The sequence below is a fragment of the Bos indicus x Bos taurus genome, chromosome 24 (genome assembly GCF_003369695.1).
Source record: "Bos indicus x Bos taurus breed Angus x Brahman F1 hybrid chromosome 24, Bos_hybrid_MaternalHap_v2.0, whole genome shotgun sequence".
Classification (NCBI taxonomy): domain Eukaryota; kingdom Metazoa; phylum Chordata; class Mammalia; order Artiodactyla; family Bovidae; genus Bos; species Bos indicus x Bos taurus.
In genome coordinates, this window is record NC_040099.1 from 42,842,326 (window position 1) to 42,866,895 (window position 24,570).

A 24,570-nucleotide genomic window follows, 5' to 3' on the forward strand; every position below is an offset into this window, starting at 1 on the left:
CCTTATCACTCTGCACCTTTAAAGTGTGGAATTTCTGAAACTGCCATGTGTCTTATAATAGATACGCACATTTAATGTGACAGCATTCTCCTCCCATACACCCCCTCACCCCCCAGAATCTATTATTAAACTGTAGTACATCCAGAGTGGAAGAAATACAGCTTTTTGTAGGAAATTAAACATCATATTGCTTCAAAAAAAAAAAAGAAAAGAGCAGTTGTAGACATGTTCTTGGCTAATTGTATAATTCTTTAAAAAAAACATCATTTTACATAATGAACAAATTACTGAGTTCTTTGAAGATAAACCTTGTCCTTGCATACCACCAAGGACTGAAAAGATGTATTTGATCATAATGGGAAGGAGATTCTGAGCTGCACACAGTAGACTCATCCAAGTACCAGATCTTTTTTTCTTCATGCTGCCATTTTTGAGGAACACCTATGAGATTTATGGCTACTGCCAGAGGGGCAGAGATTACAATGGATTTCAAGATTATTTGTTTTAATTAATAAAATTAGTGTTGTCGTTAGGAACGTGTAATAGGAAACATAGTGGCCCAGTTGTTGGAACCGAAGGCTGACACAGCCCAAATGCCCATCCGTAGGACATGGACTGAGACCCTGCGGGGACCCGGGAGAGGCGGGTGCGGCATCAGTGGACTCCACGCGCACCTCGACATGGGTGGGTTTCCATGTGTTGATGTTGAACCAACTGAAATGATGGAAGTTTATGTGAAGAACAACACCATTCTATGACTTTCAGAAATAAGCAGAAGTAAGGACTGTGCTGTTTCAGCACACATACTGGGTTGGCCAAAAAGTTCATTTGGGCTTTTCATAAGATGTTATGCAAAAAACCCAAACAAACTTTTGGAGCAACCCAATATATTTGTGATAATTTCTGGAAAAGAGAAAAGAACGAGCATCGCAGTGTTCGGGGCAACAGAGAGGACGTGGGAGAGACATGTGGAATGTTCTGGTATGGGGGACAGAAGGGGTGCAATGTTTTCACTGTGTTATAGACAAACACAAAGCAAAGCAAAAGAGGACTCTGTGAGGACCAGTGATGACCTGCGTCACCCCCCCAGTTCTGGCCACCTGCGGTCCACAGTAAAGATAAATTGGAGTTTTCTAATTTCAGTTCAGTTCAGTCGCTCAGTCATGTCCTACTCTTTGCGACCCCATGGACTGCAGCATACCAGGCTTCCCTGTCCATCACCAACTCCCAGAGCTTACTCAAACTCATGTCCATCGAGTTGGTGATGCCATCCAACCATCTCATCCTCTGTTGTCCCCTTCTCCTCCTGCATTCAGTCTTTCCCAGCATCGGGTTCCTTCCAGTGAGTCAGTTCTTGGAATCAGGTGGCCAAAGTATTGGAGTTTCTGCTTCAGCATCAGTCCTTCCAATGAATATTCAGGACTTATTTCCTTTAGGATTGACTGGTTTGATCTTGCAGCCCAAGGGACTCTCAGAGTCTTCTCCAACACCACAGTTCAAAAGCATCAATTCTTTGGCGCTCAGCTTTCTTTATAGTCCAACTCTCACATCCATACATAACTACTGGAAAAACCACAGCTTTGGCTGGATGGACCTTTGTTGGCAAAGTAATGTCTCTGCTTTTTAATATGCTATCTAGGTTGGTCATAGCTTTTCTTCCAAGGAGCAAGCATATTTATAATTAGAAGATAATAAATTTTCTAATTTATTAGCCTGTATTCTTTGTGCCCTGCTCCCTCTCAGAGGGAAATTTATGAGATGATCTCAAAGGGGTCATGTGAGCAAAATGCCTGATAAAGAAAATCCTGAGCCTTGAGGATTTTGCTGGGACTTGCATTTCTTGTGATAGAGGATGATGCTGTGAGATTCACTGGCACAACATGGTCAAGGTGCTTCCTCATGAAGACAGGCTCCGAGTGTGCAGGAGACACGGTGGGAGATAAATCCCTGCATGCTGGAGTAACTGTCCTTCCAGGAGCTCCGTGTCACATCCTGGCAGTCACTCTTGTGGTTAATGGGACACTAATTCCAGAGGCTGATGCTGTCCCCTTCCTTTTTTATTATGAATATTATAAGCCAGTTGATTTTGAAAGTATTTTAAACTTTCAATATTCCTGAGCCGGAGGCTGCCCACGCCTTCCCAGCAGCCACACTCCCTATGCCTCAGTGTGTCCGTCTCTACAATGAGCATAACAGCGCTCCCTCCTCCCCGAACTCTGTGCAGATTGAGTTGAGTCAGTATATGCAGAAAGCTGGGCTCCACATTTGCTGTACTCTGTACTCCCGATTAGCTGTGCTGAAGAGAAGCGTTTTTTAATCAAATGTTTGTTATGTGTCTGCAAAGCCAAAACACTCTGCTGATTTCAGAGTGGCTGCGTCACCATATGAGACCACAGCCAGCCCTGTCTCAGTTAGCACGTCCTCCACGCCACACTGACCACACACAGGAAGTAAAGGTGTAATGAGAGCCACAGATGTAAACCACATGTGTAATTTTACCCCCAAGTAGCCACAGTTTTACAAAATGAGAAGAAACAAGTGAAGTTTAACAATATGTTTTACTTAACATGATTTACCCCATGTATTCCTGTAACATACGATCTCCAGAAGCTATTTATGAGATATTTTAATCATCTTTTTTCTTAGTCTTTAAACTCTGTTGTGCACTGCACATGTCCAGACATCTCACGCTGAGGAAGCCACATGCCAGGTGCCCAAGGACCCCATCACCGTGGCTGCCGCTGCAGACAGTTGGGGCTGGACCAGAGGCTGGGGCAGAGGAAACAGAGGTTTCTTCTCCGCCAGCCTGCATGGTGGTGCTGTGGCAGGTGCAGGCCACTGGCTGTTCATTGGGCCTCCCCGAGCCCACACTGCAACCCTGATGTCCACGTGGCTGTCAGAGACCAGGCTGGTGGGGAGGGGGCCTGGCCTGGCCCTGGCAGTGTGTGTCCTCCTTGACGAGTAGGCACCACCCCGTTCACCCTCCCAGTGCTGACCAGAGCTGCTTCTCTTATAGAGCCTCCTCGGCCGCACTTCTGTGTCTGCAAGTTGGGCAGTGGGGGACATGTCCACCACTTGGCATGGCCCTGACCATCTCCCAGCCTCTCTGTCTCCCGTGTTGTCCGCCGTCGCCTGTCTCAGGGACAGTTAGCCACGTGGCCCTTGTCCATGCCTGTAGGTGGATTGCCAGCGGCCAGGCCTGGTTTACCTGTGAGACCTGCCTTTCCACACCTGTTGTGATGGAAAGCGCTGCATGCCCTGCACTGTTGTGTGTACGTGTGTCCTTCTGGACACCACTGCCAAGGAAGAGCCACGCCGTCTGGATCGCTCGAGCAGAGGCAGATTGTGCGACTTTGTTCTTTTCATTGTCACTTATGCATGCACTTTTTTAGGGCATTGAGTAATTCACTGAAAACATACAAATTAGCATTGTACTTGTGAGCCACAAAATTGGCTCTGGTCTGTGTGTGTTTAGAAAAGGCTGTGTTATGAATCTGAATAGGATACATGGTTGGGGGGGATTCCTTTTCAGCTCAGTGGGGAGAAAAGCCAGTTCCCAGTTCCTGAGCCTTAAAGGAACTCACTGTGCTGTTCAGTTGGATTGTGAGAGTGAGCTGGGCTGGGTGTCTGTCCAGGAGGGAGTCAGAGACGTGGGAGAAAGTGAGTGACTCACAGTGTGCAGAGAATTCAAGTGTGGAAACAGGGGATGAGCAAGAAGCATTACTCAGTCGCTACTATTTAAAACTGGGGCCCAGAAGACAGTGAGCACATGGTGTTTGCAGAGAGAAAGTTCCAGATATTGTAGCATCGTTAGTCTCTCCAGAGTCTGAAATTGCTGTGATTCATACTTTCTGTCTGTCCCATGCTTAGTTATTGTCCCTTATCAGCCATTTGAAAGGAGATCTTTCTTTCCCAGCTTTAGTTCACCAAAGGCTTCCAGATCATTCTTTTTGCCCCAGTGGGATTTGGAGATCAAGTCTAGAAGGAAAGTGTGTGCTCAGTCGCTCAGTCGTGTCTGACTCTTTGTGATTCCATCAACTGTAGCCACCAGGCTCCTCTGTCCATGGGATTCTCCAGGCAAGACTACTGGAGTGGGCTGCCCTTCTCTTCTCCAGGGCATCTTCCCAACCCAGGGATTGAATCCGGGTCTCCTGCATTGCAGGCAGATTCTTTACCGTCTGAGAGGAGAGCTTGGGTAGGTTGACCTGGCTTCTGCGGGCTCCCCTGGCTTCATCCCTGGGAAGCTCCTCCTAGATGCTAAAAGTGGAGGGGGCAGGGAGGAGGCATCCTGGGGCAGGTAGGGGGCTGGGCTGCTCCAGGGCAAATCTGTGTGCCTGGAGCCACCCAACGGGTAGAACACGTGGCAGCGGTACATGTTAGCATTCTGACGATCCGAGGAAACAGGGTGCTGGGCTGTGCTTAGAGGTGCCAGCTTGGGTGCCCAGGTGCTTCCACCCCAGCCCAGCACCAGCCAGCGAGGACCTATGGAGCACCTTGGTCCCAAGGAGTTCCTCACCCAGACTTTGCAAGGGTTTTCTTTTTCTCTCTCAAGCATACAGTTCATCATCTTAGGTAAAAGGAGTCAATTGCATTGTTCCTGTTTTGTCTTGGTTTTCTTGCCACATGTCTTTCTTGAATTGGATCCACGTCATCATATGTAAGGCCATAAGGGGTGATTCTGACCAGAGACCCGGACTGAGTCCCCCTCTAGCAAAATATCAGGCGGTGTCGGCCCTGAAGGGGTTACAGTGCCTGCTCCTCTGGCTGAGCCCCGTGTTGAGCTGTTATTGAATCTTGAAAGATTTCCACCCACCTCCCGCCCACTCTGCTGGCAAGTGAAAGACGTTTGAATTCGTTTCTCAAGGGAGAAAATGATTAAAGTGAAAGAAAATGACTGTTCCCTGTTCTGAAAAGGAGAGGGGAGAGGGGGCTGTGACCCTCCCATGCTGCTCTGTACCTAGGGAGAGCGGGATGGGGTGTCAGGAGCATCCGCCCCGGAAACCAGGCAGAGGAAGCCAGTCCCAGCTGCCTTGCGTGGCTGGTCGGCTCAGAATCCAAGGTCCTGAAACAGAGCAGGGGCTGCACGACTCAGAGACCCCAAATAACTGAAATGCAGGAGGGAGAGTGTAGGGGAAGGAAGGGAAACTCAGTTGATGTCTCTGCCCCTTGAGCCCTAGAATGGAAATGAATCTGATTTGGGGTTCCATCTGAATGAGAAGTAATGGTACTTTCACACATGACTCAGGATTGTATGGTCCTGATGGTCCTCACACATCTCCATTTAAATCTTTTGTATTTAATGAGCATAATTTTATAATTTGTTAGTTCAGCTCACCTTTTTGCATCCCTTGCACCTTTTTGCAAGCTAATGAAACTATTCAGGCTGTGTTCGTGGAGCCCCAGCTGTGCTTGGAGCATCCGATTAAGGGCTCAGGGAGTGGAGTTGAGATTTCTAAAATAATCCCTGTTCTCAGGCTCATGGTCTAAAAAGTAGAAGGATGAGACCAGCACGCATGAAAAGCTGCAGATCAAGAGATCCTAGGATTTCACCAAATCCTAGACTAAAATTGTCTCTGTGTGCATGCTAAGCCGCTTCAAGTCATGTCCAGCTCTTTGCAACCCCATAGACTGTAGCCCGCCAGGCTCCTCTGTCCATGGAATTCTCCAGGCAAGAATACTGAAGTGGGTAGCTATTCTCTTCTCCAGGGGATCCTCCCGACCCAGGGATTGAAGTTGGGCCTCCTGCATTGCAGGCAGATCCTTTACCATCGTCTGAACCACCAGGGAAGCCCAAGTATGAATGTGCTTATATGTATAGAAGACTTTGGCATCATTGGGCAGCCTCATTAACTAACAAACGCTCAACCTAAATGGGTGGTTTCCTGTGTTGGTGATCACGTTCCTCAGTCAGTTTTTATGTGGTGACTTTCTTGTGTGTACTTGGCAAGCTCAGTGGGCTCGTGGGCCCATGCGCAGGGCCAGCTCTTCAACAGGAAAGGCAGAGAGGGTGGATAGGGCCCCTAGTCCCACTGTCTTCCACAGACTTCCCTCTTTATCTCCTACTGCCCCAGTAAATAACTCTTATCAAACCCTGAGCCAACCCCATAATCAAGCCTTCGAGCTCTGAAGCAGCCTGAGAACTTGGGGGCCCTGAGGCATTATTCCCAGGTCAGCATCTCAGGATCATCTAGGGAGCTTTTAAAGCAAGATCCCTCTGCCTGCCCTCAGAGACTTTGAGTAGGAAGTCTCCGGGGAAGGTCCGAGGAATCTCTGTGTTTGAAAAGCTCCTTGAGGTTTCCCCTGCGCCCTCAGGTAGAGATGGGCTCCTGTGTGGTTCTCAGCCCTGGGTGGGCCCAGCTGCGGCAGTGGACTTGCAGTGCCTCCTAATCTCAGGGTATGGGGGCTGCTGGGCATAAATGTAGCTATACTTCACCATCACAGTGATAACTGCACTTTCCTGTAGGTATTTTTACATTTACAATTCAAGATAGGTCTTGATTCATTCAAAGTCAGCAACAGCATTTTTGCTTGAAGACAGAATGTGTGATAAATATGAAGGATTGGTCATAATGAGGGCTTGATGCCTCTTCCATTAGGACACCTGGGCCCCCTTGAGTGGGTGGTCCAGCCCTGGGCAGGGTGGCCTGAGCCTCCTCGGCCTGTCCTTCTGCTCCCACCCCTGCCAGACCTATGGGGACACAAGTGGATTGCACATCACGGCTTCCCTGGTGGCTCAGTGGTAAAGAACCTGCCTGCAGTGCGGGAGACCCAGGTTTGATTCCTGAGTCAGGAAGATCCCCTGATGCAGGAATGGCTACCCATTCCAGTATTCTTTCTTGGGAAATCCCATGGACACAGGAGCCTGGCGGGCTATAGTCTATGGGGTTGCAAAGAGTCAAGACACAACTGAGTGACTAACACTCTTATTTTTCACTTTCAACTTGAATAGAAAATAAGGAAGAAAGATAGAAGGACTCAGGTCACTGATGAGAACATGAGAAGAAAATTCTAGGAAAACAAGTTCAAGGTTTCAGTTTACTAGAAATGGAAAAGTGCCCAGGAAAGGTGTTCTTTTCTAAAATATAGTGAGATGCCACATGTATTCAAGGTCAAAAAATTAAAGTGGGGAATGGTTTCTAATGGTGTGACTAGAATCACTGAGTGGAGTGTGGGGGCAGGGGGCTCACCCTGGGCCCTCACCCCTGTGCCTGGGACAGGAGAGGCCTCCAGGACAGTTGTCATGGCTCTGATTCCCGCTGTGACATCACTGAGTCCCTGGAGGGGGATGTTTACCAGCTGGATTCTCTGCATCCTGGTGCAGATGCTTCAGGATTCCTGACTCTGAGTGAATCTTCGCTCTACGCAGGCCGGGGGGCGGGGCCTGTGGGGGTGAATCCTCAACTCCATGTGGTTCGGGGGGCATATGAGGGTGGGTGAGCCTGTTTGGCCTTGATCTATGAGACCCCTGGGCATTTATTATCGTGTCCAACTCTGTGGTTTGCAGCCTGTTGGTTTTTCTATCAAAACTGTTTCAGTGCTTCGTCAAAGGAAGGGAAGGACCACTCAGGATGCACAGAGCAAGGTGCCCTGAGGGAAAGGGTGCTGTGTCCCTTTAGTGCTGGAAAGGGCAGCTCAGGGTCAGAGGCTGGCTGGACCCAGTAGCCATGCCCAGGACCCTAACAAGGGTTTCCAGGAGAGCGAACAGAGCCAGCAAGGTGTTTTTCTGTAGCCATAGCAGAGCCGTAGACACCGAGGCAGGAGGGGGTCCCAGAGGAGCCATGAGGGACCCGAAGTGCCTTCCCAGCAGAAGGCTGATTATCAAGAGATCATGCTTGTTTGTTTGAAACAAATGAGCTGATTTCTCTCCTGGGTGTTTTTCTTGGTAAAACATTTTAACAGCTTTCAAAAAAAAAAAATCAGAAGCCTATAACCAACACCACACAATCTAAATAAGATGCTACCCCTGTATTGTATCCCCTCCCCCAATTAGTATTCCCTCCCCCATGTAATACCCATCCTCCGGATAATATCCCCTCCCTCATGTAGTATCCCCCTCCCCCATGCAAGGAAATCAGAGACTAGATTTTCTTGTTGGGGGGTGATGGCAATACACGGACGCATGTATAGAGCACATGACCCACTTGGATAAGACGTCATCATTAGAGAGCACCCAGGTTAGCTTGCAGGTGTCACCAAGACTTGGTAGCTCCCTGGTTTTGCGTCTCCCACCCAGTCAGTGAAGCCACCCTGTTCTAGGCTCCTGACTGTTACCACCTTCATCGCTCAGGTCCTACAAGTTCTTTGAGTTTAATTCCACCTCCTTTGGAGACCTCTCCAATCTGCTCTGAAATGGATCATCTCTCCCTTTCCTGAACTCCTGCAGCTTTCACTTCCCTGTGGCTCTAGCTCCGGTCGCTGTATTATACCCAGTACTTACTGCCCTTCATTGTTACCTAGTTATTCGGTGTCTCAGTCATTTTGTGTTAATTTCTTGGGACCAGGAGTCGTGGCTCATTCTGCTGGTCCCTGTCCTCAGCTCCTCACTGGGTCCTGGGGATATAATCCACATAGTTTCAAGCTCCTTGAGGCCAGGGCCACCTCCACACTCACCATGGTCTCCCAGCCCCCAACACAGAACCTGGCACAGAAAAGGAACTCAGTAAATGTTTGGTGAATGCTTGGTTGATTGTTGGCCCTCAGGAAATACTTTGGCTATGATGACAAATTTTGAGGGAGAAGGTTATCCTTGTTTTACAATATCTTTGACAGACCATTATCACAGTGAACATTCCATGCAAGATTGTTGAGAGTTCACTTGTGGGAGAATGAATGTGAAAGTTGCTCAGTCGTGTTCACCTCTTTGCGATCCCATGGACTGTAGCCTGCCAAGCTCCTCCATCCATGGGATTTTCCACACAAGAATACTGGAGTGGGTTGCCATTTCCTTCTCCATGGGAGAGAGAACAGGACAAAAATTTTTAATATAACTTAGTAAGGACTTGTTATAGTATTGAAATATGTCGTTTTCCAACAAAAATTCATGTGAATTTGAGAAATAACCTAGGTTGAACTAACTCTACAATATGCATAACCTCACACCACACACAGAAGTTAACGCAAAATGGACCAATGGCCTAAATCTTAAGAGTTAAAACCATCAAATGGTTAGAAGAAAATATAGGCATACGTCTTCATGACTTTGGATTTGATAGTGATTTCTTAGATGTGACACCAGAAACTCAATCAACAAAAGAAAAAATAAACACGTTGGACTTGATCAAAATTTAAAATGTTTATGGGACTCCCCTGATGGTCCAGTGGTTAAGACTCCATGCTCCCACTGCAGGGCATGCAGGTACAATCCCTGGTGGGGGAACTAAAATCCCATGTGCTACAAGGTGTGGCCAATAAAAGAAGAAAAAACAGGGAAACAATGGAAACAGTGACAGGTTTTATTTTCTTGGGCCCCAAATCATTGAGGACAGTGACTGCAGCCACAAAATTAAAAGATGGTTGCTCTTTGGAAGAAAAGCTATGACAAACCTGCTGATGCTGCTTCTAAGTCACTTCAGTCGTGTCCGACTCTGTGCAACCCCATAGACGGCAGCTCACCAGGCTTCTCTGTCCCTGGGATTCTCCAGGCAAGAACACTGGAGTGGGTTGCCATTTCCTTCTCTGCATATTCAAAAGCAGAGACATAACTTTACCAACAAAGGTCCATGGAGTCAAAGCTATGGTTTTTCCAGTAGTCATGTACGGATGTGAGAGTTGGACCATAAAGAAGGCTGAGTGCTGAAGAATTGATGCTTTCGAACTGTAGTATTGGAGAAGACTCTTGAGAACCCCTTTGACTGCAAGGAGATTAAACCAGTCAATCCTAAAGGAAATCAGTCCTGAATATTTATTGGAAGGACTGATGCTGAAGCTGAAGCTCCCATACTTTGTCCACCTGATGCAAAGAGCCAGCTCATTGGAAAAGACCCTGATGCTGAAAAAGATTGAGGGCAGGAGGAGAAGGAGACAACAGAGGACAACATGTTTGGATACTATCACTGACTCAATGGACATGAGTTTGAACAAACTCCAGGAGATGGTGAAGGACAGGGAAGCTGAAGTCTATGGGGTCGCAAGGAGTCAAGCATGACTAAGCGACTGAACAACAACCATCTGTGTTCAAGTTTAAATCAGAATCACATTCAAGAGCTGGATGAGAGTGAAAACTTTGTCACACAGGCCTTACTGCTCAACTCCGTTAAGGTTGTTGTTGTCTTTCAGTTGCTAAGGCATGTCCGACTCTCTGTGACCCTGTGGATTGCAGCACATCAGGCTTCCTTGTCCTTCACTATCTCCTGGAGTTTGCTCACATTCATGTTCTTTGAGTTAGGATGCCATCCAACCATCTTATCCTCTGCCACCCCCTTTTCCTCCTGCCTTCAGTCTTCCCCAGCATCAGGGTCTTCTCCAGCAAGTCAGCTCTTCACATCAGGTGGCCAAAGTATTGGAGCTTCAGCATCAATGCTTCCAATGAATAAATGTTTAATATAGCTACTAAGTACTGAGATTAATTAAGCACGATAAATCAAAAGTTCCAACTCAATAACTCTTGTAAAATGGTTCTACACGTTTCTCTTGCGAAAGGAGGCCTTCTCCTAGGTATACACCCAAGAGAGTTAAAAACACACATTTCCACAAATATTTGTACAGGAACGTTCATAGCAGCGCTGTTCACAACAGCAGAACAGTGCAGCAACCGAATGTCCATCAAAGGATGAGTGGATGAACACATGTGGTCTGTCCACACGGTGGGATCTTATTTGGTCAAAAGAAGAATGAAGCACTGACCCATGTTACAGACTTGAAAACTTGTTAAATGAAACAAGCCTAACAAAAAGCCACATAGCGTATGAAGTCCATTTGTGTGAAATGTCCAGAATAGGCAGGTCGGTGGAGACAGGAGGTGGACTCATGGTTCAGGGGCAGAGGGAGGTTAGAATGAGGAGTGAGTGACTGCTCCTGGGTACAGGGTTTCTTTGAGGTGATGTGTGTGTGTGCTCAGTTGTGTTCTGACTCTTTGCAATCCCATGGACTTTAGCCTGCTAGGCTCTTCTTTCCATGGAATTCTCTAGGCAAGAATACTGGAGTGGGTTGCCATTTATTTATCCAGGGGATCTTCCCAACCCGGGGTTCAAACCTGCATCTCTTAAGTCTTCTGCATTGGCAGACGGATTCTTTACCAGTGATGGACGTCTTCTAAAGGTGATCATGGTGATGGGTGCACAACTCCACAAATAAACTAAAAACCAGATTTGTACACTGTAAATGGGTCAACTGTATGGTATGCGCATCAAAGGTCAATAAAATGGCTCCATTAAAAATAGAAAGAGGGAAAATACAAAACTCAGAATCAGAGAGTCCCAGAACTGGAAGAAATCTTAAAGATGATCTCTCGCAAATTCACGAGTGCAGAATGTCAAGGTCTCTGGTTCTCTGGACAGTTTTCTTTCCCTTTTGTGTCAGATGCCAGATTCTCAGCTGGTGCAGAATTGCAGAGATCAGCAGTGCCTTTGAGATCTGTTATTTTGTGGAAACATGAGTCCCCTAATCCCTCCAGAAATGCACCAAGGGTGTCGTGTTTCCTCATAGCTATTGTTTCCTCTCGAAGAGGCTGCATGGTCCTACTGAGGACACCCTCAGCCTGTTGTGGGTGCCTGGTACATGTGTCGCTTAGTTAATTACAAACAGCCCACTTAGTACCTGGGGATCCTGGGCCCCACCCCCAGCCTGCTCCCCATCCTCCTCCCCACCCCCTGGCAGTCTTCAGGACAGAAGAGCCTGGCGGGCTACAGTCCATGGCGTCGTGAAGAGCTGGACACAGAGTGACTGAGCATGCACTCACTGTTCATCTTTATCTGCTATGGTCCTTTGTATACATGCATTATAAATTGTATTGATATCCACGACTCTCGGGACCCTCGCCAGTGTGGAGACTTGGGGGCTCGGCTCCCAGGCGCCTTTTCATGGGGCTGCACATGTTCTCCTAAGAAGGCTCAGCCCTTGTTTCTAGAAAGTGGCTGCAGTTCTGTTCAGCCAGCCCCACCCCTCCCCTGCTGTAAGTCAGGAGTCTGGGGCCTTGCAGGGTCTGGGAGCTGGGGTGCAGCTCAGCCCAATAGCACTGTCCTCGGGGCTCCTGTCCCAAGGGCCCATTCTTGCCACCATAGCCAGCCTCATGCCCTTGACCCGGACACCCCCCACCCCATGTTCAGAACCCGTGCCCCCTCCCCAGCAGCTGGTGATGCCTTGAACCAGTGGGTGTCCTCAAGCCTGCACGGCCTCCTGTTCCCTGCCACGTTCTCCTGTTGGGGCCTTTTGGCACCTGGCAGTCTAGTCACAATGCTGCTGGATCTGCACCCTTGAGTTCAGGTCCTGTCCTGGTGCCCGGAGCCAAGGACTCCCAAGCCTTCCCCCGGCAGCACTTCACAGGCCAGTCCTCAACCTCGCGCCAAGTCTGTCCTCCCTGTGCCACCCCCACCTTCTGGTTTTATCTTCCCACCACTCTCTCACTACCCCCTCCTGCCCCACCCCTCACAGGCACATCCTCACCCACTTCCTCCACCTGTTGGCCACGTGTTCCAGCAGCTGCCCAGAAAGACTGCCCTGTCCCGGGGGAACAGGGTACAGTGGCCAGAGCAAAGGAGCCCTCCCACCCCACCAGGCCGGAACCCAGGCCCTCCGATACTAGAATCCACTATCAAATGTTGTCTTAGGATTCCTTGTTAGGCTCCTCTATTATATACTACACTAAAGTTTCCCCAAATACATATGTATCTAATTCTGTGGGAATGCAGCAAACACCCTTTTACAGACGTTTGCTTTAATCTCTTCCCAAAAGTGGGCCTTCTTCTTCCTCTTTGCCTCTCAGCACGTAAAGCAGACAGGACTCAGAGTGACTAAGAGACCAAGAATAATACCTCCAGGTGTTGCATAAGCAAGTTGACACCACGGAGAACTCTGGGGAGACAACTTGACAGAGCCTGTCTGGAAGTAAAGACCAAAGTCGTGATTCTTTAGTGTCTTACCCCTAATGAAAATACATAATTATTTTATCTCTGTTCCCACACAAATAAGTTTCTCCCATGAGTCTCTTTGGCATGCTTCAAGTGCACGAGAATTAGGATTTTAGAGAGAGAATCTCAAATAGAAGAGTGGGAGTATTGTGAACGAGAAAAATCAAAAGCTAAGAAATTAATTTTATGGGAAAGAATACTTTAAGGAAAATTATATGTTCCCATCACAATGAGGTAGATTTATTTAACTGTACTGTGGGTCATGGATCTTATTGCTAAAACTTTATGCTTATCAGTTTTGTGAGACTATAATTTTGAAACAAAAGGTAGAGGGTCCTTAGGCAAATCTTACTGGACATTTTTTTTGTTTGGCTGCATCAGGTCTTAGTCGTGGTTTGCAGGCTTAGTTGCTCTGCAGTATGTGAGATCTGAGTTCCCGAACCAGGGGTTGAACCTATGTCCCCTGCTTTGGAAGGAGGATTCTTTTTTTTTTTTTTTTTCATTTTTTTTTTTTCAAATCCCTTTCCATTTATTTTTTTTTTTAAACTTTACATAATTGTATTAGTTTTGACAAAATATCAAAATGAATGGAAGGAGGATTCTTAACCACTGGACCACCAGGGAAGTCCCTTACTATATCTTTAAAAAAAAAAAAAAGCCTTTATGTGAGACAGCAAAAAAGACACAGATGTATAGAACAGTCTTTTGGACTCTGTGGGAGAGGGAGAGGGTGGGATGATTTGGTAGAATGGCATTGAAACATGTATAATATCATATAAGAAACAAATCACCAGTCCAGGCTCGATGCAGGATACAGGATGCTTGGGGCTGGTGCACTGGGATGACCCAGAGGGATGGTATGGGGAGGGAGGTGGGAGGAGGGTTCAGGATTGGGAACATGTGTATACCCGTGGCAGATTCATGTTGATGTATGGCAAAACCAATACAATATTGTAAAGTAATTAGCCTCCAATTAAAATAAATAAATTTTAAAAATTAAGAATAGAAAAAAAAATAATAAATAAATAAATAAACCTTTAAACCAAGTGCAGCCTGGCCACTGTGGTTAGCAAAGCCCCCTTTGGCTCAGTCACTCTGCACTTTGGAACCACAGGGAGTTCTGATTCTGCCCCAGACCTTGTGAGTCATGCTTCAGGGAAAAAGAGGCTAAAACTACATGGGTAATTCTGTGCTCAGCTACACAGGAAGGAAGTGAAAGCCTCTGGAAGTCATATATGAAATTAACAAGGTTGTAGGATACAGGATCAAATATAGAAATTAACTGTATTTCTTTCTGTATTTCTTTGTACTAACCATGAATAATTCCAAAAATGATTTTTTAAAAAGAATACACCTTTGAAATAACACCAAAAATCTACTTAGGCAAAAAATCTAACAAACGATGTGGAAAATGTGGTACACTGAAAACTAGGAAACATTACTGAGAGAAAATAAGACATAAATAAACAGATATAGCATGTTCATGGATAGAAAGTTCATTACTATTAAGACAGCATTCTCCCCAAAGTAGCCTAGAAACACAGTGCAACTCCAGCCAGGGTACCAGCAGCTTTTCTCTAGAAACTGACAGGCCCATTCTCAGATGTATGTGGAAACTCAGAAGACCAAGAATATTTTACTCTTATAAAGAAAATAAAACAGTAATAAGACATACAACTCAATTTTTAATGGGAAAAATATTTGAACAAATACTTCAAAAATAAGACATGCAAGTGGGCAGCCATCACGTGAAAAGATGTCCACCATCACTGGTCATTGGGGAGATGCAAACTAAAGCCACAGCCAGATGCCAGCATGCACCCATTCAGTTCAGTTCAGTTCAGTCACTCAGTCGTGTCCGACTCTTTGCAACCCATAAATCGCAGCACGACAGGCCTCCCTGTCCATCACCAACCCCCGGACTTCACTCAGATTCACATCCATCAAGTCAGTGATGCCATCCAGCCATCTCATCCTCTGTCGTCCCCTTCTCCTCCTGCCCCCAATCCCTCCCAGCATCAGAGTCTTTTCCAGTGAGTCAACTCTTCACATGAGGTGGCCAAAGTACTGGAGTTTCGGCTTTAGCATCATTCCTTCCAAAGAAATCCCAGGGCTGATCTCCTTCAGAATGGACTGGTTGGATCTCCTTGCAGTCCAAGGGACCCTCAAGAGTCTTCTCCAACACCACACTTCAAAAGCATCAATTCTTTGGCGCTCAGCTTTCTTCACAGTCCAACTCTCACATCCATACATGACCACTGGAAAAACCATAGCCTTGACTAGACGGACCTTTGTTGGCAAAGTAATCTCTCTGCCTTTCAATATGCTGTCTAGGTTGGTCATAACTTTTCTTCCAAGGAGCAAGCGCCTTTTAATTTCATGGCTGCAGTCACCATCTGCAGTGATTTTGGAGCCCAAAAAAATAAAGTCTGACACTGTTTCCACTGTTTCCCCATCTATTTCCCATAAAGTGATGGGACCAGATGCCATGATCTTCGTTTTCTGAATGTTGAGTTTTAAGCCAACTTTTTCACTATCCTCTTTCACCTTCATCAAGAGGCTTTTTAGTTCCTCTTCACTTTCTGCCATAAGGGTGGTGTCATCTGCATATCTGAGGTTATTGATATTTCTCCTGGCAATCTTGATTCCAGCTTGTGCTTCTTCCAGCCCAGCATTTCTCATGATGTACTGTGCGTATAAGTTAAATAAGCAGGGTGACAATATACAGCCTTGAGGTACTCCTTTTCTTATTTGGAACCAGTCTGTTGTTCCATGTCCAGTTCTAACTGTTGCTTCCTGACCTGCATACAGATTTCTCAAGAGGCAGGTCAGGTGCTCTGGTATTCCCATCTCTTGAAGAATTTTCCACAGTTTATTGTGATCACACAGTCAAAGGCTTTGGCATAGTCAATAAAGCAGAAATAGATGTTTTTTCTGGAACTCTCTTGCTTTTTCGATGATCCAGCAGATGTTGGCAATTTGATCTCTGCTTCCTCTGCCTTTTCTAAAACCTTCTTGAACATCTGGAAGTTCACAGTTCACGTATTGCTGAAACCTGGCTTGGAGAATTTTGAGCATTACTTTGCTAGTGTGTGAGAAGAGTGCAATTGTGCTGTAGTTTGAGCATTCTTTGGCATTGCCTTTCTTTGGGATTGGAATGAAAACTGACCTTTTCCGGTCCTGTGGCCACTGCTGAGTTTTCCAAATTTTCTGGCATATTGAGTGCAATACTTTCACAGCATCATCTTTCAGGATTTGAAATAGCTCAACTGGAATTCCATCACCTCCACTAGCTTTGTTCGTAGTGATGCTTCCTAAGGCCCACTTGACTTCACATTCCAGGGTGTCTGGCTCTAGGTGAGCGATCACACCATTGTGATTATCTGGGTCATGAAGATCTTTTTTGTACAGTTCTTCTGTGTATTCTTGCCACCTCTTCTTAATATCTTCTGCTTCTGTTAGGTCCATACCATTTATCGAGCCCATCTTTGCATGAAATGTTCCCTTGGTATCTCTAATTTTCTTGAAGAGATCTCTAGTCTTTCCCATTCTGTTGTTTTCCTCTATTTCTTTGCATTGATCGCTGAGGAAGGCTTTCTTATCTCTTCTTGCTATTCTTTGGAATTCTGCATTGAGATGCTTGTATCTTTCCTTTTCTCCTTTGCTTTTCGCTTCTCTTCTTTTCACAGCTATTTGTAAGGCCTCCCCAGACAGCCATTTTGCTTTTTTACATTTCCTATACAATGTCACGAACCTCATTCCATAGTTCATCAGGCACTCTATCAGATCTAGTCCCTTAAATCTATTTCTCACTTCCACTGTATAATCATAAGGGATTTGATTTAGGTCATACCTGAATGGTCTAGTGGTTTTCCCTACTTTCTTCAATTTAAGTCTGAATTTGGCAATAAGGAGTTAATGATCTGAGCCACAGTCAGCTCCTGGTCTTGTTTTTGTTGACCGTATAGAGCTTCTCCATCTTTGGCTGCAAAGAATATAATCAGTCTGATTTCGGTGTTGACCATCTGGTGATGTCCAAGTGTAGAGTCTTCTCTTGTGTTGTTGGAAGAGGGTGTTTGCTATGACCAGTGCATTTTCTTGGCTGCTGCTGCTGCTGCTGCTAAGTCGCTGCAGTCGTGTCCGACTCTGTGCGACCCCATAGACAGCAGCCCACCAGGCTGTCCCATCCCTGGGATTCTCCAGGCAAGAACACTGGAGTGGGTTGCCATTTCCTTCTCCAGTGCATGAAAGTGAAAAGTGAAAGTGAAGTCGCTCAGTCATGTCTGACTCTTAGCGACCCCATGGACCGCAGCCCACCAGGCTCTTCCGTCCCAGGGATTCTCCAGGCAAGAGTACTTGGAGTGGGGTGCCATTGCCTTCTCCGATTTTCTTGGCAAAACTCTATTAATCTTTGCCCTGCTTCATTCTGTATTCCAAGGCCAAATTTGCCTGTTACTCCAGGTGTTTCTTGACTTCCTACTTTTGCATTCCAGTCCCCTATAATGAAAAGCACATCTTTTTTGGGTGTTAGTTCTAAAAGGTCTTGTAGGTCTTCATAGAACCGTTCAACTTCAGCTTCTTCAGCATTACTGGTTGGGGCATAGACTTGGATTACTGTGATATTGAATGGTTTGCCTTGGAAACAAAGAGAAATCATTCTGTCATTTTTGAGATTGCATCCAAGTACTGCATTTTGAACTCTTTTGTTGACCATGATGGCTTCATGACTTCACTTATATTAAGTTTCTAGAAAAGGCAAAACTATATAGAGACTGAAGTAGATTGTCAGTTGTCTGAGACTGGGGTGGGGATGGGGGAGGTGGCATGGAGGTGGTAGAGAGGCTCTGAGACCTGGCTGCGTTGGTGGGTGTGTGACTGGATAACTACATGGGTGAATTTTAGGGCATATAAAGTAAACCTCCAAAGGCTGCTAGAAATGATTCTAAGAATAAAGCAGGCTGTCCAAGGTTGGGGGTCAGGGGAAGGCAAGTGTGGTATTTATTGTAAACGTGGGTTTGCTGTCAGTGGTCTCCAGCCATGAGGAGCTGCTATAGGTGGGGAAACAGGAAGCTGGCCCAGCCCACTGAGCTGCTTCTAGATGCAGGCAGACACCTCCTCATCACGGGGCTCAGACAAGTGTGAAGGATCCATAATCCTTCCCATTTTGTCGTCTGTAGAACGGGAGCTGCATCACCTGCAAGGCGGGACATTTGAGACTCAAAATGAGCCCTCAGCCAGGAGCCCCTGAGAACCTTGCCTGAGACACACGAGGCCCCAGGAGGGGCCAGTTGACCCCACCTTACGTTTGGTTTCTTCCTGTGTTTTTTTTGCCCACAGAGGCTGTGTTTCATGCTGGGAAACACACAAGCTTGGGGATCCCTGATTATTGTTAATACTTTGGTTTTTTCTGGGTTTTCATTGCAACGTGTGGGCATTCTCTAGTTGTGGAGCATGGGCTTAGTTTCCCCACAGCATGTGAGATCTTAACTCCCCGACAAGGGCTTGAACCTGCATCTCCTGCATTGGAAGGCAGATTCTTAACCACTGAACCATCAGGGAAGTCCCCTTTAGCATGGTTTCTGAATGCTGTTTCTAAATAGAATTTGAGGTATCCTGTATTCACTTAGACCTGAGGATGGACAGAGATTATAAATAACCAGCCCTGACAGATCCCACACACACTTTCAACTTGACATCCACCAGATATCTGAAAAGAGAAATGACAGAAGCCTATTAGATCACCCTGCTTTCTGAGGGGTAAAACTGAGTAGGTGCATTTTAGATGAATCAGACTCAAACCTGAGCTTCAGAAAATTCCATTTAAACAGCTACTCACCTGAAACAAACTGCCTGTTTCTAAGGCCCACTTGATGGTGTGATGATCACTGTCCACTCCGTTACCATGGACGGTTCCGTTAATCATTTATTTTGCTTCAATGTGGGCTTCCCTTGTGGCTCAGCTGTTGAAGAATCTGCCTATAATGCAGGAGACCTGGGTTCGACCCCTGGGTTGGGAAGAATCCCCAAAGTCCAGGAGAATTCCATGGACTGTATAGTCCACGGGGTCACAGAGAGTCGGACACAACTGAGCAACTTTCACTTTCACTTTTGCTTCAACGAGTTCCATAAAAGATTTGGTGCCACTCACAAGGTTATAACACAAATTAATTTAAAAAATGAAGTATGGCAGAAGGGAACTAGGAGCAGGAAAGCAAGTAACGTGAAGCAGACTGAAGTAGGTGCCCAGAGCATAAGGCAAGGTCTACATACAAGCTCGGACCCATGCCCAGACAGGGTTTCTGAGCTTCTGTGCCATCAACTCAGTGATATAAGTGAAGAAGAGTCACAGGATCCCAGAGGATTAAAAATTAATAATAATATTGAAACAGCAATTGCCCGAGAGATGCAAAAAACTATTCCTGACACTAAAATTAAAGAGGGCTCTTTTCCATAAGTCATTCTAGGAATAACATTTTTCACTCCACCCATCGAAGGTTTCCACCAGCCTCAGGACAGGGCATGGAATGTGGGAGCAGCCCCACTTGAGATCCGGGTGCCCTCCAGACCCCTGGACCACATTCAGCTCACCAGACAAGAAGTATTTTTGACTTGATTTTTATTTCCAAAATGAAAAATGTATTTTAAGAGTTAGTGTAACCAGAAAGTTGTTTTATTGTATTAGAAAAGTCATGCAAGGATTTTTTTTTTACATTTCTTGTTGGCATACATCTATTTCTATTTTAAAGCAATAATGAAGAATTTAAAAGCAAAAAAAAAAAAAGTTACTCACCTGAGAATTCCAAGCTAGCTTTGAGTATACTTTATATCTACAGAGAAGTGTAAACAGCAGAACCAGAAGGCAAGGGCTGTGCTAGGAAATGGAGAAGTTGGGTATTTAATATTTTCAGTTTAAATTTTGATTTCAACATCAAGATTATGCTGTAACAATTTAAAGCCTTACTTTAGGTTTAATTTGGTATCATTATCATTTTTATTTTCTATAACACAACTAAAACTTCTTTGAATAAGAGTAGCATAAATCTCCATGTATTTCAGTTGCTAAATATGTGAAGATCACAAGGTGATTCTCATATTCTGTAATACAGAAAAAATAGGAAGTATGACTTAGTAATGTTCTCTTTATGCTCTCAGTTTCTCTCAACTCCCAGATGTCAAAAACAAGGACACTTCACTGTGAATCACCCTTTCTTTTTAGACACACACACACAACACTGAAATTATTTTTATTTAGTATTGTTCATTTTAGTTGTTAAGGGAGGCATACTAAAGTTACTCCTCATATTTACTTCCCAGTTGTCTTAGCAAATGTAGGAGGATTCTAGCCAGGCTCTGGACAAATGTTTGCTTGCAGCTCAAGAAGCTGCAGTGGTTCATGATGTCACAGAATCATTTCTTTACTGGTTTGTATATTTTTATTTGAGGTTGTGGTATTGTGGCTATATCCCTGAAGGAGGGCATGGCAACCCACTCCAGTATTCTTGCCTGGAAAATCCCATGGACAGAGAAGCCTGGTGGGCTATGGTCCTAGGGTCGCAAAGAGTCGGACACAACTGAATCAGCTTAGCACGCACGCACATTATGGCTATGATTTCTAAACCTTTATCTTTTAGAAATAACGTTGAAATAAAACAATGGTGTAAGAGAGTGGCTATAAAATAATCAAGGTGAGAGAGAAGGCCTGAGATACAGATAAAGAGACCGGCCACACGATGAGTGTGGAATCTGCCCGTGGGTAGTGAGTGCTCTGCGGCAGTCTCTCTCCTTCTGTGTGACAATTTCCCTGATGGAAAGGTAAATAAGGCACAGCCACAGCCACCCTGGAATTTTCCACAAAGGTCTGAGAACTCCTTAAAGACTAAATGTGGAGACTCCTGGGCACCTGGCCTTGGTCTTGCCTAAGGTCTTGTTCCCCAAGGAGGAAGATGAAACAGATAGAAGTTGCCCCTGTCTTGGTGTCGGCCACAGTGTCTGCTGTAAGGTCACAGCATCTGCTATAAGGTCACAGCGTCTGCTGTAAGGTCACGGCAACCAGGTTCCTACCTCTCTGCTGTCGTCAGCATCACTCCAAGAACCGTGCATTTTGTTCCTTGGACCAAGCACCCCTCTGTGACTCTGCCTCCAAGGCTTCTGCTCAGACTATTAAAGAAAAACTTCACTTACATCACTAAGTTGATGGCACAGAAGCTCAGAAACCCTGTCTGGGCACAGGTCCGAGCTTGTGTGTAGACCTTGCCTTATGCTCTGGGCACCTACTTCAGTCTGCTTCACATCACTCGCTTTCCTGCTCCTAGTTCCCTTCTGCCATACTTTGTTTTTTTAATTAATCCTGTTTTTAATCCTGACCCTTGTTAAAGACAGGAAGGAACTTTGTTCCAGGACCACTGCACGAGAGGTTGCAGTGGGGGAAAGGGGGCACTCAAATTCCAGCATCACCGAGACAGTGGCATCACTGCCTGCCAGGACTGGCAGATGATAACACAAGAGAGCGTTTCTCTTTAAATGTGTGTGTGTGTGTGTGTGTGTGTGTGTGTGTCCTTGTTTGGCTCTTAGAAAGAAGTTTTTAAGGAAACCCACAGACAGACCCCTTCTCTGGAGAGATGGGAGCAGCCCTGGAGGGTTCCAGAAGGAAGCGTCAGTTCAGGGGGGCAGGATAAAAGCTAAGGGTCCAGCTCCTTTCCTTCACATGGATGCTGTCCACTCCTGTCCCCCATGGACAGTATGGATTTGTTGTTGATGCCAACAGGCAGGCAGACACGATAGACACAAAGACTCATGGCGTAAGCTTAAACATTGTTCCTTACATTAGGAGTCAGGATAAGACATACTAGAATCTGGTGATGCTCGCACTTAGGGCCCCCACTTCCCTTCCCTGGTTCTGGACCTAATTTGTACCTGTAATTCTATGTTTCCTTTTCCTAGAGGGCCTAAAACTTCTAGAAGTGTTAGGCCCCTCAGAACTGGGATCCACCCTTGTATGGAACTGTGAATCTCTAAAAAATGTGCCAACTCAGTTTTTTTGTGTTTTTTTTTCCCCCCTGCAAAGAACCTGTGCTGTTTCTTAGGAAGCATGGCCTCAGCTGCTTCCTGGAGGGTTTGCCCCAGACCCTCCCCTGCAGATCGAAGGTGGAAGTCAGTGCTTCCTGGTGTGGGAAGGGATATAAATATTCTAACAAAGAGTTTCTTGAAAATTTACATAACTTCTTTTATATTTAGCTGCTAATGTATAGTCATTTGCTGCCATAGCGCTGCTCATTTAAAATGGGTAATTTTGGAAATACAGGTTCACAGAGTCATCTTTACCCAGGCGGCCAGCTTCCCGCTTCAGAGGCTGCTGGTGCCATAATGGATGGGCTTGAATGAAAATTCCCGGTTCATGCTTACCTCAGAGTTTCTTAAAAGACCAGAAGACAATAAATCACTATCCCCAAAGATTATAATTTTAAAAGTTTCTTTCTCATGTACCTAATGCTTCTGGGCAGAACATAACTCACCTGGTCAGTCATGTCTGTTCATGATCGTGGCTTCATTCTCACCTAGAAAATTAAAAATGAAAGTGTTGGTCACTCAGTCGTGTCCAACCCTTTGCAACCCCATGGACTTGCTCACCAGGCTACTCTGTCCATGGAATTCTCCAGGCAAGAATACTGGAGTGGGTTGCCATTTCCTTCTCTAGGGGAACCTCCCAACCCAGGGATTGAATCCAGATCTCCTGCATTACAGGCAGATTCTTTACCATTTGAGCCACGAGGGAAGCAGCTAAAACAGACCTTGCCATTATAACAAGTGTGTTTTTTCATGGCTGAAGTGGCCATTCTGCTAGTCAAGTCGCTGAGTCTTAAGAACGGTAAACTCTTAGTGGAATGGATAGTTGATGAATGTCATTAATTTTGGACTTATCACTTCCGCTTTGGGAACTCTCTGGGACTATGAGAGTGTTTGACGTAGATTTAGGAATAAGGCCTTCCACCCTGTGCGGAGCCGACCTACCCTGCAGATGGTTTTGGCATTTTCTTTTTCCTTTTAACTTTTAGAAGGTGGGTGGCACATGTTTTCTTACTCATAACTTTTTCAAATTTCAGGAATTCTTCGATCATGTGAAGAAGCTCTGGGATGATGAAGGTGTGAAGGCCTGCTTCGAGCGGTCCAACGAGTACCAGCTCATCGACTGCGCCCAATAGTGAGTCTGCCCACGAGGCCCAGCCCAGGATGGGCACCCCCACCACACTGCCCCTCGGAGTCCAGCTCTCCCACCCCGTGCAGCAAGTGGCATCACCTGGATATGTGATGACCCAGACTTGTCAGGTCATTCTGGCTGCTGCTTAGAGGGTAGAACGGAGGCAATAGAGATCCGTGGGTGCTTCAGGGCAGATGGTGGGCTTAGAGGTGAGCCTTGGTCCATGGGGACAGAGCCATGCAGCAGATCGGATGAGAGAGGTGGAGAAAAGAGGGGGTCAGGGTGACCACAGGTGCGTCATGATGCTATTATTCAGACGGAGACCAGGGAGATGTCGTTAGTGGAGGACAGGACGCCATCTGGCTCCAGTTTGGAGAAGCCAAGCTGAGATACCAGAGCAGAGACAGAGATGGAGCAAGTGGCTGGATGTAGGAGCTGGTGTTAGATGAGAGGAAGCGACCCAGGTGTGGACGGTGCCTGCCCACTGATGACTGTAGAGCCTGGACAAGATGAGCGAGTATAGACAGAGGAGAAGTACTAAGCAATGATGTTCCGTCTTCAGAGGATGGAGGAGTGGGAAGAGAGGGGATCCTCCCAGGAGGAAGGCAGTCCTCAAGGCCAAGACAGAGAGACAGATGGTGCTGGTGGAACCTTACTTCACCTCATCCCCCTTGTGCCGGGGAGCCGGCCACACCCGCTCAGCCGCTGGCAGGTGTCGAGCTGCCCCAATTCAGGGAGCCTCTGGAGCTGTCCAGGAGGGCCAGGTTAACCAGAGGTGCCCACAGACCTGCCCCAGGGGCCCTGAATGACCACCAACAGCATTAATGATCCTCCCTTATGTACTCGAAAGTCTATTTACTGATAAGGATCTGTAGTTAATTAGTTGTGCATGCTCAGTTGCCTCTGACTCTTCGATAATTAAGTAGAGCAGTACTTAAAACTTCTCTTTTCCTGCCATGCTTAACAGTTCCTTCAAGGCTTGCGTTGAATCCACATCACCTTGTAAACAGACCACAGGCTCTGGTTCACATTTGTGACTGCTTTCCTGTGATCACTTATTCCACAGCCGTATTGCGAAGTCCAGAGAGCTGGGGTGTTTAGAAGTGGGTGTGGGTGTGGTGTGGGGTACAGATCTGGTGGAGCTAAACGCAACCTCAGAGGGTCCTGGGGGCCACCCCTCCCAGAGGGGCCCTCATCTCCCTTCTGAGGCCCCCTCATGCTCTTTTCTAAGGCCATGTCACCACCGCTTAAAAACCACAGTGGAATTATATGTTAAATCACAATGTTGTAGAGATGGGAATGTCATACTAA

General features: G+C 46.2%; 1 protein-coding gene across 2 annotated transcripts in view; it reads left to right on the forward strand.

Annotated features, from left to right (window-relative positions):
• The window catches only part of GNAL (G protein subunit alpha L), a 71,073-nt gene that overhangs the window by 27,696 nt on the left and 18,807 nt on the right, over positions 1 to 24,570 (forward strand). For both annotated transcript variants that reach the window (XM_027526284.1, XM_027526282.1), the window contains one exon: positions 23,165 to 23,262. In XM_027526284.1, coding sequence (XP_027382085.1) covers positions 23,165 to 23,262 — 98 coding nt within the window. The remainder of the gene's footprint in view (positions 1 to 23,164; positions 23,263 to 24,570) is intronic.